Here is a 16,357-nt window from a genome sequence, read left to right on the forward strand (position 1 = left end):
CAGGTAGGAATACAATCTAATGGCTTGAAATAAATTGACAGATTAAAAATCTATGCACTCTAGTCATGCTAATTCGGACATATAGAATTTATTCACTTCCAAGATTCTGGAAGTAGTCATTTGATTGGCTAATCCAAAAGGTCATCCTGACGTGACCCCTTATTGGATGTTGTTAGATGTTCATGTAACGTAGTGATAATAACCATCTAGATTTTAATTAGATTGGTAGGAATAGACTGAAGAGTGTTAAAGTTCTCAAAAATAATGTGAAGCTATTCTTAATCTTTCTAGGGATCTTCTGAGATCGTAATTAACTTGTGCCATTGTACATTTATTTATCTGTCACCCAAATTGTATTTAAACATGTATTGACAACAAATACAATCAAATTCAAATTGTATGATAACATTGTATTTTATAAAGGGTGTATTCAACAGAGTATCATCATACATGTAATGTTTCAAAACATGTTGCCTTCTGTACAGGCCTTACATGATGTACTTTAAAGTATATATCTAGTTATAGATTTAGTAACAGAGAACTTGATTTTGACCTTATTAAAGGCTGTTCGTAAACCCATCATGTGCGTCAGTCTCAGTGTATCATCAGGTGAAATTTCATAAAGTTTTATCATCTGTAGTGAGCCGCAGATGATACTTTTTGACAGTGTATTTTGGATTGTATTTTTAGTAACCTTGGTTTTTAACCCCTATTGCACATCTGCACGTCACAGTGTAACATCATATTAAGTTTCAATGAAAAACAGCACAAACACATTTCAGTTGAAAGTATGGATGACCGGTCAGACTGATAGATAAACTGGCATAGGTTCACTGCCATAAAGCCAGAAAAACACATAAGTAATACATTTTGACGGCAGAATATGGAGCCTGTGATCTCTTGATTTCTATCTCAAGTAAGAGTAACCTTGACTTTGAACCTTGAAAGGTAAAAATAAATCCCAAGCAAGCACTTTCAATAAGAAAACACTGTATGAAGTTTAAGATCGATAAGCCCCAAGGAAAGCCATGTTACTGAGAGGAAACTGATTTTCTATTTATAGTAACAGTGGCCTTGACCTTTGACCATTCAAACTGTAAATCAATTTTAAGCAAATACCCGGTACTTTACGTATGGAAGTACAGAAAAGTTTTTTTAAAGCTAGATTGGCCAAAGCAAACTCTAGATTTTGCATGTAAAGTGATTTGTTTATTTAACTTTGGTAACAGTGACCTTGAATTTTGATGCTGAAAAGCAATTATAAGCAAGCTGTTTCAATAAGGAAGCATTCTATGAAGTTTGAGGTAGATCATTTTAAAGTATTATTTTGATTGGCAAAAGCAAAGTTATTGCATGGAAACTTATTTTCTATATTTAGCAAAAGTGAACATGACCTTGACATTTGACACAGAAAAGCAATCCCAGGCAAGAACTTTCAATAAGAATACACTGTATAAAGTTAACGTTTGATCTGCCCAAGGAAACTTAAGTTATTGCATGGAAATACAAAGGTTTCAAATAGAAACGACATTGACCGATATTCAAGGTCACATGGGTTGAACAAAACTTTACTGGAACATCTGATTAAATAAACACCTACATTTGTAGAATTAATTCATTATTCAGCTATTTGATTACTGGTATGACACCAGAAAAAGTTTGCCAAAATAAAGTTTGCCAAAATAAATGACCTTGACTCATATTCAAGGTCACATCATCCATGTTTGTATTCTGGTACAATTGGTACATAGTGTTTGATCTGGTCCATTCCGTCAAAAAGACTAGGTTGTAGGCTAATGACATTGTGGCATCTATCTGTCTGTTCTGTTTTATCTCCTGTTTCACACACAATCTCTCCTGTCTAAAGCTGATAATGATGTCATTTCATTGTTCCTCTGACATCACTGTATTGTTTCTTTCTCCTCTGACGTTGCATAGAAATTGTTGGTCACACAAAGGATGATTTTTTTTGTCATGGGTGGTAACATGTCATCTGGTAAACTTTAAAATAGAGAGGAATTCTGGCCCTGATCTTCTCGATAAAACTGTCCACATCTTATAACCATAACCTTTCATTATATCCTCTATTTCCTCTGAAAGAGAAACATTAAGTATCTGATAAATTCTCCTATACCTCAATAGGTCAGCACACAAACGAGTCAATTCTTGTTCAGTAGGTAACTAGGTAAGTAATTATACAAATACAATTTTGGAAAAATTTCAAATAAATGAAAATCAGACTTATTGATTTTGATATCTTCAATTTAGAGGAGATAAACAACTTTTAAAATTCAGATGTGTGATTCTTTATAAAATTTTCTGGGACAGTAGCCAGTCTACCTGATCAGCAGTGATGTTGATTTCACACCAGTATATCAAATAGTGAACATATTCAGTAACTTGGAATCATACTGAAACAAATGCTTCACTACTTGTACATGTATATATATTTGTACGGCAAACAGCCAATGCCTAGAAATAAGTCACCATTAAAAAAGACTTTAACTATCTTGTAATAAGCCCATTCCCCAATCTGCAATCTTTTATCAATCTTAGATAACTTTTGTGTTAGTGGGACAGTGAAGCAAAGATAATATGAAAAGAATCAATAATTGAAAAGCTTTAAACTGACCACACACATTCATTTTTTTTATTATACAATTGGCTATATAATACAGCCTCTATTGCTATTACTACAGGTTTCAAGGTTTCTCTTTATACGCGAAACTTTCAATGTACATACCTGCCTTGTTTTCCTTAATAATGACAAGGTAGAAGATTCCCTGAGGTGAAAGAATGTCAGGAATTTGTGGGAAGAGTCTGTCCATCACCTCTCGACCATGACAACCTCCTGCCCATGAAGCTTCTATACCACTACTACCTACCTGGAAAAGACAAATATCACATATGCCATGATATACAAAAATGATTCTTGACTATTTGTATCAATCGACATGTCAAGTACAGCACTTGACAATTTAACCTCATACTTTTGGCATGGGTTATCTTGAGGTGGTTTGTGTCAAAATTTAGAAACCGTAATGGTGTGGCATGTCATCAAACACATTTCCTTAACATTTTTCCTCTCTTTACATTATTGGTCATATATTCTATTAGTATATTGTTTGATACTTTGGAGTGACCTCTTTTTCAGAATAATTCACTGAAAATAATTTACAAGTAGCACTGTTGATTTCCCCTTTCAATCTCTTATTTATCTCCCCTTTCAATGCCTTACTGATTTCCGTCAATCCCTTACTTAGCTCCCCTGCAATGCCTTATTGATCTCCCCCTTTCAACCCCTTACTTATCTCCCCTGTCAATCCCTTACTGATTTCTCTTTAATCTCTTACTTATCTCCCCTGTCAATACCTTACTATCTCCCATGTCAATACCTTACTTATCTCCTCTGTCAATCCCTTACTTATCTCCCCTGTCAATCCCTTACTGATTTCTCTTTAATCTCTTACTTATCTCCTCTGTCAATCCCTTACTTATCTCCTCTGTCAATCCCTTACTTATCTCTCCTGTCAATCCCTTACTTATCTCCCTTGTCAATCCCTTACTTATCTCCCCTGTCAATACCTTACTATCTCCCCTGTCAATCCCTTCTTATCTCCCCTGTCAATACCTTTCTATCTCCCCTGTCAATCCCTTACTTATCTCCCCTGTCAATACCTTATCTCCCCTGTCAATACCTTACTATCTCCCCTGTCAATCCCTTACTTATCTCCCATGTCAATACCTTACTATCTCCCCTGTCAATCCCTACTTATCTCCCCTGTCAATACCTTACTTATCTCCCATGTCAACCCCTAACTGATTTCTCTTCAATCTCTTACTTATCCCCTGTCAATCCCTTACTTATCACCCCTGTCAATACCTTACTTATCACCCGTCAATACCTTACTTATCACCCCTGTCAATCCCTTATTTATGTCCCCTGTCAATACCTTACTATCTCCCCTGTCAATCCCTTATTTATGTCCCCTGTCAATCCCTTACTTATCTCCCCTGTCAATACCTTACTTATCACCCCTGTCAATCCCTTATTTATGTCCCCTGTCAATACCTTTCTATCTCCCCTGTCAATACCTTACTTATCACCCCTGTCAATACCTTACTTATCACCCCTGTCAATCCCTTATTTATGTCCCCTGTCAATACCTTACTATCTCCCCTGTCAATCCCTACTTATCTCCCCTGTCAATACCTTACTTATCTCCCATGTCAACCCCTAACTGATTTCTCTTCAATCTCTTACTTATCCCCTGTCAATCCCTTACTTATCACCCCTGTCAATCCCTTATTTATGTCCCCTGTCAATACCTTACTTATCACCCCTGTCAATCCCTTACTTATCTCCCCTGTCAATACCTTACTATCTCCCATGTCAATACCTTACTTATCTCCCCTGTCAACCCCTAACTGATTTCTCTTCAATCTCTTACTTATCCCCCTGTCAATACCTTATTTATCACCCCTGTCAATCCCTACTTATCTCCCCTGTCAATACCTTACTATCTCCCATGTCAATACCTTACTTATCACCCCTGTCAATACCTTACTTATCTCCCCTGTCAACCCCTAACTGATTTCTCTTCAATCTCTTACTTATCCCCCTGTCAATCCCTTATTTATCTCCCGTCAATACCTTACTGATCTCCCCTGCAAATGCATTATCTCCCCAGTCAATCCCTTACTTATCACCCCCCCCCCCCCCCACCCCCCACCCCATCAATGCCTTATTTATCTCCCCTGACAATCCTTTATTTACCTCCCCCACTAATCCCATATTTACCTCCCCCACCAATCCCATATTTACCTCCCCCACCAATCCCTTATTTACCTCCCCCACCAATCCCATATTTACCTCCCCCACCAATCCCATATTTACCTCCCCTGACAATCCCATATTTACCTCCCCCACCATTCCCATATTTACCTCCTTCACCAATCCCATTTTTACCTCCCCTGACAATACCATATTTACCTCCCCCACCAATCCCATATTTACCTCCCCTGACAATCCCATATTTACCTCCCCCACCAATCCCATATTTACCTCCCCTGACAATCCCATATTTACCTCCCCCACCAATCCCATATTTACCTCCCCTGACAATCCCATATTTACCTCCCCTGACAATCCCATATTTATCTCCTCCACCAATCCCATATTAACCTCCCCCACCAATCCCACATTTACCTCCCCCACCAATCCCATATTTACCTCCCCTGACAATCCCATATTTATCTCCTCCACCAATCCCATATTAACCTCCCCCACCAATCCCATATTTAACTCCCCTGACAATCCCATATTTACACTCCTCCACCAATCCCATATTAACCTCCCCCCACCAATCCCATATTTACCTCCCCCATCAATTCTGTGTTTACCTAACCTTCCAATCTCATATTTACCTCCCCTGACAATCCCATATTACCTCCCCTTACCTCCCCCACCAATTCTGTGTTTACCTAACCTTCCAATCTCATATTTGGCACCCCATAAATAATTGACTTACTTCATCTGAGGGTGTAACAACATATGGAGGGTTGAATAGTAATACATCCACCTGGTTTTTAAGTCGAGGTCTCAGGCAGCCAACCTAACATTAAAAACAAAACAATAGTAAAACAAAAAAAATGTCACAATTTAACTGCTGGTTGTCTTCCAATGGCGAAATGTGAAGAAGATGAAAACAATATTTTAGTAAACCTTATTCATTTCAAGGTCTTCATTATGAATACTATAAGTTCTTAGTTCACCGTTTCTGTTGTCCTTCAAACTATTGTCTCATGTGATCTTAATGCAATGTACACTTACCCTCAATGACATTTTTTACCAACAACTTATTTTTTATATTACACACATAGTCTTGACCTATTAGCAATGATCATAAAAACTAATATGTTACAATTCTCTAAAATACAAACAAAAGTTTATGCTGGAGGGACGGATGTCGCCGTACCATAATACATAAAATAAAGCATTAAAGTTCATTCTGATCTTCATTGATATGATTTTTTTTATACTTTAATCTTACACCTCCGAGAAATCTCAATAGTGTACAGAGCTTTTTTATGCTAAATGATCACTTACTAATTTATGGTTATGTTTTTCAAATATTTACCAAATCTGTAAGAACTGGCTGAACAGTGACACCATTCTGTTGAGCTGTCTTCTCAGCTGCCTGTGCAGCCAATGGGTTGATGTCTGTACACCTAGCACATAGATACAGTCATATTATACTAATACATAACAAACGAAAGTGCTCATTTAAACGAGGCATCGCAAGCGAAAAAAATCCCCTTGCATGTACCTGCTGAATTATTTTATAATTAATAAGACTTGAGGCCAACATGATGAGGTATTCTCATTCTTGACTATATTATAATGAATATCTGCATAAAAATGAAGCCGCTAGATTTTAATAGTAACAGATAGATATATATAGTAACAGTAGCCTTGTAATTGATTTTTGCATCATTTAACCTGAACTCTTTCAATGTATTCTCATATTTGACCAAAGGATAAAGTTTGATTGAAATCTGGTTAAAAATGTAGTTGCTGACAAAAGATAAACATACTATATGACTTAGACACATGTACAAACGGAACTCTATATTCCCTCCCCGACATTGTCATGAAGGGGTTATAACTATTAATAGTTTGCACACCTATGGATTTATAGATATCTATAACCATTAACAAAGTGATTATACTCTACACAAAAGTACTAAAAGTTGATTACAGGAAAAAGAGATATATTCCTCGAATTCAAATGCTGGAGAGATAGGATCTATCATTAAATTAGTTTTAATCAAGTTAACATAAGTCAGAAATGTCAGAGAAGCAATTTAATTTAAACTTTCAAAAATATAATTTAGTCAGAAATGGAAGTAAAGCAAATAAATGTATTCCGCTTTGCAAATTGCAGATTCATAGTCTGCAAAGTGTTTTCTTGTGGTAGTCCGAATGATTAAGACTTTCATCCTCTTCCTACGGTAAAGAGGAAAGATGCCTTATTTGGACAGGAACGATACCTTGTAGTCAGAATCTTTCGGACTATCTTTTGGTTGTGACCTACCAATACATGGCAGCGGTGGGTCCCAACATTTTCGCCAGAAAGGTTATACATACTCCTGACCCGCATCCTATCTCCAGGCAGCAAGCTGGTCTGTAAGTCAGATTGGAATAAACCAGTTTTTTCTTTAAACATTCATGAATTCCATGTAAATATGTTTTATCTACCCCAGTATATTCCAATATTACCATAAATGTATCATTTATGATATATTTATGATTTTATATATTCACTGGTAAAATGTAACGCGACATTATACAGTAAATATGTAAATACATTGTACATTAATATTCTTAATGCAACATTTTCCACATAAATTTGTTTTTAATATTAAAAAATTCTTTCATTTAACAATTTTCCACATGATTTGCAAACTACAGTACTATATATACAGGGTGTTTCAATTTATCTCCTACATTCTAAATTGACTTTTCTCAGTCACTACTCATCACAATGAAAAGCTTTATACACCATATGTTACCATTGATAGTAAATTCTTCAAAGTTGGGAAATTTGATGTCATATATATAATGTCACATACGACTCAAAGAACAGGCATTCTCAATGATGGATATGTCTGACAAACATATGGCAGAAGCAGTAAAACTGTTTCATCAGATTAATTATAAAAGTGGTCAGATTTATGCGTAAAAAGTATCCAGAGATGCTGAGGATGTCAATAATGCAGATTAATCGCATAATAAGGAGGATCAGTTGCTGATGGACGGTATGCAAACAAGGGGAGGCCTAATGTGCTCGCTCTAAGGAAAGTATTAGAACAGTAAATTAAAGTAAAAGTCTGTGCAATAAGTTTTAAAGGACATAGACAGTGATAACCAGTATCTCTAGTGTCTACAGGATACTTAAATTTGATTTGCACTTGACTGCATATCGCATTTCAATTATGCAGCACCTGAAAGATACTGATTTATTCTCGGTTGGCATAAATTTGCGATGTGGATTATATATAGAGCAGCCGCAGACATTTCCGCAGATACCGTTTGGTTTTCAGATGAGGCTCATTTCCACCTACATAATGAGGTGAACAAGCAGAATTTCACTTCAGATTCTGGGGGTCTGAAAAACCACAGTTCTATATAGAGAAACCCCTACATAATGTTAAAGTAACCGTTTCAGTGGCTTTTAGTTCAACTTAATTATTGGCCCATTTTTCTATGAGGTCAGGACACAAATGGCAATTCCATGACAGTTAACTGTGATTGCTGCCTCCAGCTTCTTAAAAGAAAATTCTTACCAGCCTTGCAAAAAAAATCTCATAACATTAGATCAATGTGGTTTCAATATAATGGAGCAACACTACATACAATGGTTGTATTTAATTTTTGGAAGGAAGATTATATTGTCAAGACCCATAAAGAGTGGTCGCCACATTCACCTGACCTCAACCCTTTAGATATCTTTCTGTGGAGTTATCTTAAGAAAATGCATTAGTGATTAAGAATTTTAGATGTAGAATGGATCTTGTCGCTGCAAAATTGGACGTCATTTAGAGCACTTGGTATAAAAAGGTACCTTTTTATTAACCAACAGTTAAATATTTAATACCCTTTTCAGTATGGTCAGTTAGATATATGAGAATAAGATTTAGAAAATGTGCTTTCATGTGGTATATTTTTTTATTACCTGTGATCAAAATGAAATGAGTTATTGGGATTAAGAAAATATCAGGTGTGTATATATGTAGGTTCTATATGACTTAATTCAAGTTTCCTCTGGCCTTAAAAACAGAATTCTATAGGTCAGATATGCCCAAATCTGGTGTCAGGACTAGATGTAGCCAGAGTTTCCTCTGACCCTAACACCAGACTTATATCTGTCATATATATGCCCGAGTCTGGCATGTACATTTTGTTTGTGGCATTTAACAATAAGAATTTCATACTTCAACGCGCTTTATGAATTCATGAACAGTATCGAAAGTTGATATTATCAAACATCTATAACATTATAATATTAACTTTAAAAGTAAACTAACTTTTCGTATGGAAGTGCCAATGTAACCGACAAGAAAGCAAGCTATAAATTGATACACATGCACGTGTTCATCAAAACATCCCAGTTCTAAAAAGTCTGGTCAACTTCCAACCTGGATATCGACAGATCTATGGAATTGTACAAGAATTATTTTACTTTGTTTCTTTGATGTAGTCGTGCTCTTTAACCAGTGCATCAAGGAACAGAAATGTATCTTCTGCCGGTTCATACACGTGCTCAAAGTCTCCTTGTCGTAAGTGTGAGATGTCCGGAGTAGAATATTTGTCGTCTGACATTTTGCTCCAGTTTTCTGGTGTTTTTGACAGGAGATTTTACGCAAGGGCGACAACTCCAGTGGAAGCCGCTCTTGGTGTACATTTGCACCAGTTTTCTGTTAGTTCAGAAAATATCAAAGAGTGCGAAAATCATTCATTTCTGTATAGGAGATATTTACCTTTGAAAAATAGAGAATATATTTTTAATACGAAAATAATTTGTAGGTTCAGTAAGTTTGTTTTTTTTCGTGAGAAGACACAAAAAAAATCAGTTTATTATGCTTTGTTTTGGCTCAAATTAGAAGTCGGTCGTTTTAACTGATACATATTTAAAGAAAGGGCTACGAAATCTACATTTGCATACATCAACACATCAATATCAACTTTGTACTGAAGATCACGGGCATGCACACTTTCGAGAATTTGTTAATTATATAATTACTCGTGGTGAAATGCTTGATTTTTTGTTTGTTTAGGAGTGGTATGCTACCCCGTGTGTAAGATCAGTGCTGAATAAGTCGGAAATCTTGGGACAGTTATAGGTTCCAGAGACGGATGGTGTATGGAAAGAAAGATCGAGCAAATATAAATTGAGGGAACGAGCTAGATTTGTTTTCTTTTTGCTTTTTTGTTTGTTTTAATATAAACTTTATTTTATTCATTCAATTCATACATATACAATACACAATCATACAATCATAATGTGAATAGGATTCGGAAACAAGTATAAGACTTATATTTATCCGTTTCCTTTTATGACACATTGAGTAAACGGCAGCAAGTGGGAGAATACGTAAGTGAGCAATGTAATACTTGAATAAATGAAAAATGGGGAAATTCGGAAAGAAGACAGATGAAAAGACCAGAAGAAAAAGAAGAGGAATGTCATGCCATGACATGAGATATACAACCTGCTGTAACAGCTGTGTACTTGGCAAACAATAAAGAATAAAAAAAATAAAAACAATCATTCAAATCTTTTAGAAATAATTATAAATTCTTGAACACTGGAAAAAATCAAAAGATTTTCATCATACGTGAGTTCGTTATCACCGAAGAGTAGTATTTCAGTTGATAAGGGATAGTTTATAGCACTAAAACAACGTAAGCGAAACTGTGCGAAAAGTGGACAACGTAATGAGAAATGTTCGTTGGTCTCATCTTCATGATTACACATGCATATAGGACTATCTATAAGATTTTTATGAAATAAATAAAATTTTAGTGGACTGCACTCCATCCTTAATCTTGCATGGTGAATCTGACCCAGTCTATTACCGCTAAGGAAGTTATGTGGAATTTGTGGCGTGGTTTATTCAAATGACTTTTCAATTTAGTTATGGACGGATCACTTTTGATTGCATCTGGCAAGGAATTCCACAAAGGGATTACAGATGGCAGGAAGGATTTCATGTAAAGACTTGTGCGACAAGGAGGAGGGCGAAAGTTATTTCCAACACGAGTATTGTGATCATGGATGCTATTATTACGTCGAGGAAGAATTTCTTGTAGATACTGAGGAAGGAGACCGTGAACCATTTTATGGAAATGAATTATTTTGTGGTGTTTACGTCTTTGCTCTAAGGGAAGCCAGCCTGTTTCAAGATAAAGTTTTACTCTACTTGTGAGTTTAGTTCCGCCAGTAACTATACGCGCTGCCTCTAATTGGAGATTTTCTAGCATGTCAGACTGAGTTTTTGTAAGGTTATCCCAAACAATGTTCCCATATTCAAAATTAGGTCGGATAAGAGTAAAATAAAGAGTTTGAAGGGAAGTACGATCTAAAGTGAATTTGAATCTGCGTAAAATATTCAATTTTGGTGAAACCTTGGATATGATCAAGTTGATATGATCAGTTGTTTGTTTTGTTAGTTTGTTTGTTTTTTGTTTTTGTCAAGGAAATGGTTTGAAGGGATTATCCATCTTTTTTTTGTTGTTTCGCATGAATAAGACGCTGTGTAGTTGTAGGCGTACATGACAGCTCTCCACTTGTTTACCCAATATTTTGTTCTGGCAATTTTGTTTACCTCAGTCCTAGTAACAATTGTAGCTGGGGGTCGTACAGATACGTGTTTTTGTAAGCCACGTTCTTCGATTTTGTTGTTGTCAGCTTCTATATTTCTGCGTGTAGATCTGAGTGTTTTTAGCCTAATACTTGTTGATATGTATATATATATATATATATGTTCCATGAGGAATCAGACACGATGAGCCCTAAATGTGTTGCTGTTTTGACGCCCTTAATTAGTTTTTGGTCGCGTAATATGCATTTTTATGCTACAATATATATATATATAAGTTTCTTTTACGTGGCATTGTTAAAATTTCACATAATTTGGATTAAAAGCCATCATCCAGCCGTTTTCCCAACTATTTTAGGACAGTTTAAGGTTTTTAAGCCAGCTTCTGAAGCTATATATCTATTACAGAATTATCGTCACAAAATAAGCGGACTTGCCTTTTCATAGAATCTGGGAGGTTAAATATCAGAAACGGATGCGGGCGCAAACGGAGACGTTTTGGTGGGAAGCTAAATTAATTAAACTCGGAAAAAATGACACTTATTGGTGTTCTTTATATAGGGTGTCATTTTTACCGAATTTTAATCAAACCTTCAAACTCATAAGGTAATAATAAAGTATGTTATGTTATTAAACCCCCCTTTACTCACTATCCCCTTTTCTGTGACTATCATGAACCTCACCACCTTGCCTATAGCCCCACGTGCCAAATCTTTTGTGTCCGTCGGTTTAGGAAGGTACTGTAAAACGGACTTATATCTCCTGTCTGGATTTCAAAGTTCCCGAGCTCATAGCGAAAACCCTGTTTCACATGAAAACTGCGAAAATAAAATAATCATGCAACCAACATATTTTTTTATTAAACAAAATAACTTCAAAATTAAAACGTATTATTTTTTCTGAAATGTCGTCTGTCGTCTGGTGAACCGCAGATTCCGCCACTGTGAGAGTTATCGCTCTTTACACGGGACTAATATTACCCGTAATGCTTTAGTTTTTCTTTTGAAGTATGTATAATAAACAAAACATATAATCTACCCTCCTAGTGTCATCTTTATATATATACATAGGTAAATCCTGGATACTACCTACGTAAACATACTTATCAATTACAAAAATAAATGAATATTTTAATAAATAAACCACGTTCGTTAGTTTAGTTGGTTTAATCGACTTTCGTGATGTAGTTCGGCTGATCAGTATGATAATATTTTGGCCAAGGCTCTGTGTATTGGGTGGGGTCTTTTTGGTGCCACCTGGCAGGGTAAATCTAGTCTTCCCGGGAGTTGTGTCCCTTTGTAGGTCGACATGTACACTGTATCCATTCTTCTAATATATTCCTCCATATGTCGACCTTCAGGAGTAAAGGAAACAATCAGTTCACATATTTAATTGTCGGTGGGAATGAAATGACCATATGTGTTTTAAAAAACTCACCGTCTTATCAAAATTTGGAAACAGCATATGAGAATAGCAGGGACTTGACACAAACCCCTAATTCAGGGTCCATACAAGTATTCATGCATGTCCATGTAAGTTCCCGGTCTGTACCAAATCTCTAATATTTAAGCAATGAACAGTGGTTTTAATGTTGTTATAGTCGATATGGCAGCAATATGTATGGTGGGCAAATGGCATGGGAACCCGTTAGGGTTGCTACATTTGCCCACCATACATCTTGCTGCCATATCGACTATAACAACATTAAAACAACTGTTAAATACTTACATTTACATTGTTTTACCATTTTCGTCAACTTTGAAAAAAACTAAACCAACACAAATCACATTGATATTGACGACTTAAACGTTTTAAACATTTTCCAATCCCTCACATGCATTTTCCTAAGAATAATAGTTAATGCAAACCTTTTTAAAATAAAAATCAAACAAACTAAATATATAGTTTGATATATTTACACAAAGGGTGTGTCTATTGCATGGAATTTTGTTTTCATCTGATGTTGAATAATTGTTCATGAAGCGTATAGGTTTTAAAATTCATCAGCTAATATAAAACTTATATCTGTGACATTTTATCAAGTCAACTGCCATCACACATACCTGTCAGTCTAGTTTGTGTAGCAACTGTTTTCGTTTTTGACTTCTCAAACAATTCCTGTTTTTCGATCGCTTTCCTGTGAAGGAACAACACGATATAATGTAAATAAAACCGTAATTACGAAGAGATATGTAATTTGATAAAAAGTCTTAACCAATAGGTACATTCTTTAAAATAGCATTTCCCATAAGAAACCATTGCAGAATTTGAGAAAAGTCGTTCTTCTTAAAATCCAATAATGCTAGCTTGTTCCTTAAATAATTTCATTAATTTGAGGAACTTGCTAAACTCGACGATAAAAATCAACAATCAACCTTGTTTAAAAAAAAAAAAAAACCGTCAAGGGAGGGTCGCAATTATGATGATGTAATTCTTAAGAAGATTTTTTTCGCCAAACTCAACAAGGATATTGTGAACCAGAAATAAAATCCAGTCATTTCGCGGAATATTGGTCTTATTCGAATACTTCATCAAATGCTCAAGTATATAGCTAATCATGAAGAGTGTTCCCACCGAAGCTCTTATAACAAAAGAACGTTCCTAAAGGTGGGATGCGATAATCATGATCGACCAAAAGTTCTTTTCAGTTCTTCAAAATCCACCTTTTATTAAACAGCAATACTACTGCAGTCCCGTTATAATAGTACATGTATTAGAAATAGTTGTAAAAAAGTTGTCAAATTAAGCTAAGTTGAACATCTGGCCGAGCAATATAATGTTGTTTACGATGTAAGTACGGATAGCACCTTCCTGAATTTTGATGGCGGAGTTCTTACAACATTTTCGATAATTCGTGATTTAGAAACGATGTGACTACTCTCACCTGTACATTTTGTTGTACATCCATATTCCCAGACAAATCACTCCGATTAGAACCAATAAAATGACGAACACAAGAACAATTAGTGCCAAGATTGTCTTCCCGCCTTCACCGTCAAAAACGGAAGTAGATGGCGTCGTAACTTTTGGCGGAACTCTAAGAGGAGGATGATGAGAAGAAGCAGGACTGGTCGAAATGGTACTCCCGTTATTTGGGGACGTCTATAAGAAGAAAAATGTCAAAAATGTGTCTGATAGTGAATACAAAATACATACATGTATAGATAAAGATTTAAAAGTATGTCTTCTAGATTTTTTTTATTTTATTAAAATATTAATTTGAAAAAAAAATCAATTCATAAATTAAAACTGCAACAGAGAATATAGACATTAAAACTAATTCTAATTCAAAATCGACAAATCCATGGCAAGGAGAATAAGACCAGGTGTACCGGCGGTCAACCGTCTTCTGCTTCATCAACGATACCCGCCATACAAATCGAGGTCACTGCGACACCCGCCATACAAATCTAGGTCACAGCGACACCTGCCATGCAAATCGAGGTCACGGCGACACCCACTATACAAATATAGGTCACGGCGACACCCGCCATTCAAATCTAGGTCACGGCGACACCCGCCATACAAATCTAGGTCACGGCGACACCCGCCATACAAATCTAGGTCACGACGACACCCGCCATACAAATCTAAGTCACGGCGACACCCGCCATACAAATCTAGGTCACGGGGACATCCGCCATACAAATCTAGGTCAAATCTGGGTTACGACACATTTTCCAAATCAGAACAAGATTGAAAACATGGATCGAATTAAAACTCTCACGTCAATGTAATTAGCAAACTTTATAAATAATATGATTATCGTTCTATATTATAATCATATTTTACGCATGTATAATGTAATGATTTGAATTGCTAACGTAAATTCTGACGTCACGAAAGAGACAAGTAAATATCGTCACATCTTTCCATAGTATGATGTTACCATTGTGACAAATGAGGCTAGAATCAAGATTGCGATTTATTTTGGATTATTTTTCTTTGTTTTTTGTTTGTTTTTTGTTTTTTGTTTTTAGTTTAGTTATCTTTTATGGTCAAAAACCAATGGACTATAGGTAGAAGATAACACATATAAACCCCTTCGCTCTATATCGTAGCATCGACGCATAACATACATGAGACATTATGAACAAACTACATATATAGGATAAAGGCAAGGATAGGGTGAAATGAGACTTGGAACAGTTTTTTTTTCAGATATCATTCTCGGCCTCCATCAGCTGTCAAGCTATCCCTATACCATCTACTAACGTTCAGAATCATACCTGTACTTCAAGACTTACCGAAAGAGCATTTATTTCAAATTTCCAAAAATCAATTATTGAATAATTAAGGAAAATTAACTACGTGTAGTTAATATATGTATATTTTTGGAGTTCATGGAGCTACATTTTTTAAAATATCGAGTTTACTCCCTAGCTTCTTCTTGAAAACGATCAACGTTTCTTGTAAGTTCGTATATCAATCTTACTTACCGATGACATTTTGAATATCCTTCAAAACAAAAATAATCCAATGTATTATTCGCTTGTAAACAATGACGTCCAAATCTGTGAAAAGCAGAGTTATTTCCCTTGAGAAGGCTAGCGCAATATTGTGTTCAGTTAATGATTGGAGGAAATGTTCGAAATAGTTGGAATGGAAGGAGATATATCGATTTTTCATCATTTATTTTTAATTAATTGCATATACATTGTATATCCGCTACAGCACGAGCGTATCCAGGAACTATCCACATGAAATATTAGTTAATGTAAACGTAGATAATCACACGTGTATGCAAAATTGGAAAACATTTACACTTGCTTGGCCTTAGTCTTTGATAAGCACTCGGACCATATGTGTGTAATAGGAGTTTATACTGTAGCCGACTTTGATAACTGTTAAAAGTCCCGGCATTCTTTGATAATATACTACTTGAATACATTCGCGCGATAACGTTTGTTGTTCAGAGTCAGCGAAATAATGATAAATTGTGCTGACTTAAAAAAAAAACGTTTATTTAAAC

The 16,357-nt window shown here is 35.6% G+C and overlaps 2 protein-coding genes across 3 annotated transcripts; both read right to left on the reverse strand.

The window, feature by feature from the left end:
• Positions 1-319: 319 nt before the first annotated feature.
• LOC117316663 (methyltransferase N6AMT1-like) lies at positions 320-9,398 on the reverse strand. 2 transcript variants are annotated; one of them, XM_033871366.1, is made up of 6 exons: positions 9,246-9,395; positions 7,054-7,187; positions 6,141-6,231; positions 5,532-5,615; positions 2,744-2,885; positions 320-2,093 (listed from the first exon to the last, which is right to left on the reverse strand). In XM_033871366.1, the coding sequence occupies exons 2-6, from the start codon at positions 7,161-7,163 to the stop codon at positions 1,990-1,992; spliced, it is 531 nt and encodes a 176-aa protein (XP_033727257.1). In that variant the 5' UTR covers positions 7,164-7,187; positions 9,246-9,395; the 3' UTR covers positions 320-1,989. The 2 variants fall into 2 exon arrangements, with proteins under 2 accessions (XP_033727257.1, XP_033727256.1); XM_033871365.1 differs by having other exon boundaries at positions 332-2,093; positions 7,098-7,187; positions 9,246-9,398.
• Positions 9,399-12,220: 2,822 nt separating this feature from the next.
• LOC117316664 lies at positions 12,221-15,923 on the reverse strand. The gene is made up of 4 exons (XM_033871368.1): positions 15,825-15,923; positions 14,270-14,487; positions 13,449-13,522; positions 12,221-12,739 (listed from the first exon to the last, which is right to left on the reverse strand). Exons 1-4 carry the CDS (start codon positions 15,831-15,833, stop codon positions 12,582-12,584), a joined length of 459 nt encoding a protein of 152 aa, XP_033727259.1. The 5' UTR covers positions 15,834-15,923; the 3' UTR covers positions 12,221-12,581.
• Between the last annotated feature and the right edge of the window lie 434 nt (positions 15,924-16,357).

This window comes from Pecten maximus, chromosome 18, assembly GCF_902652985.1.
Source record: "Pecten maximus chromosome 18, xPecMax1.1, whole genome shotgun sequence".
Lineage (NCBI taxonomy): Eukaryota > Metazoa > Mollusca > Bivalvia > Pectinida > Pectinidae > Pecten > Pecten maximus.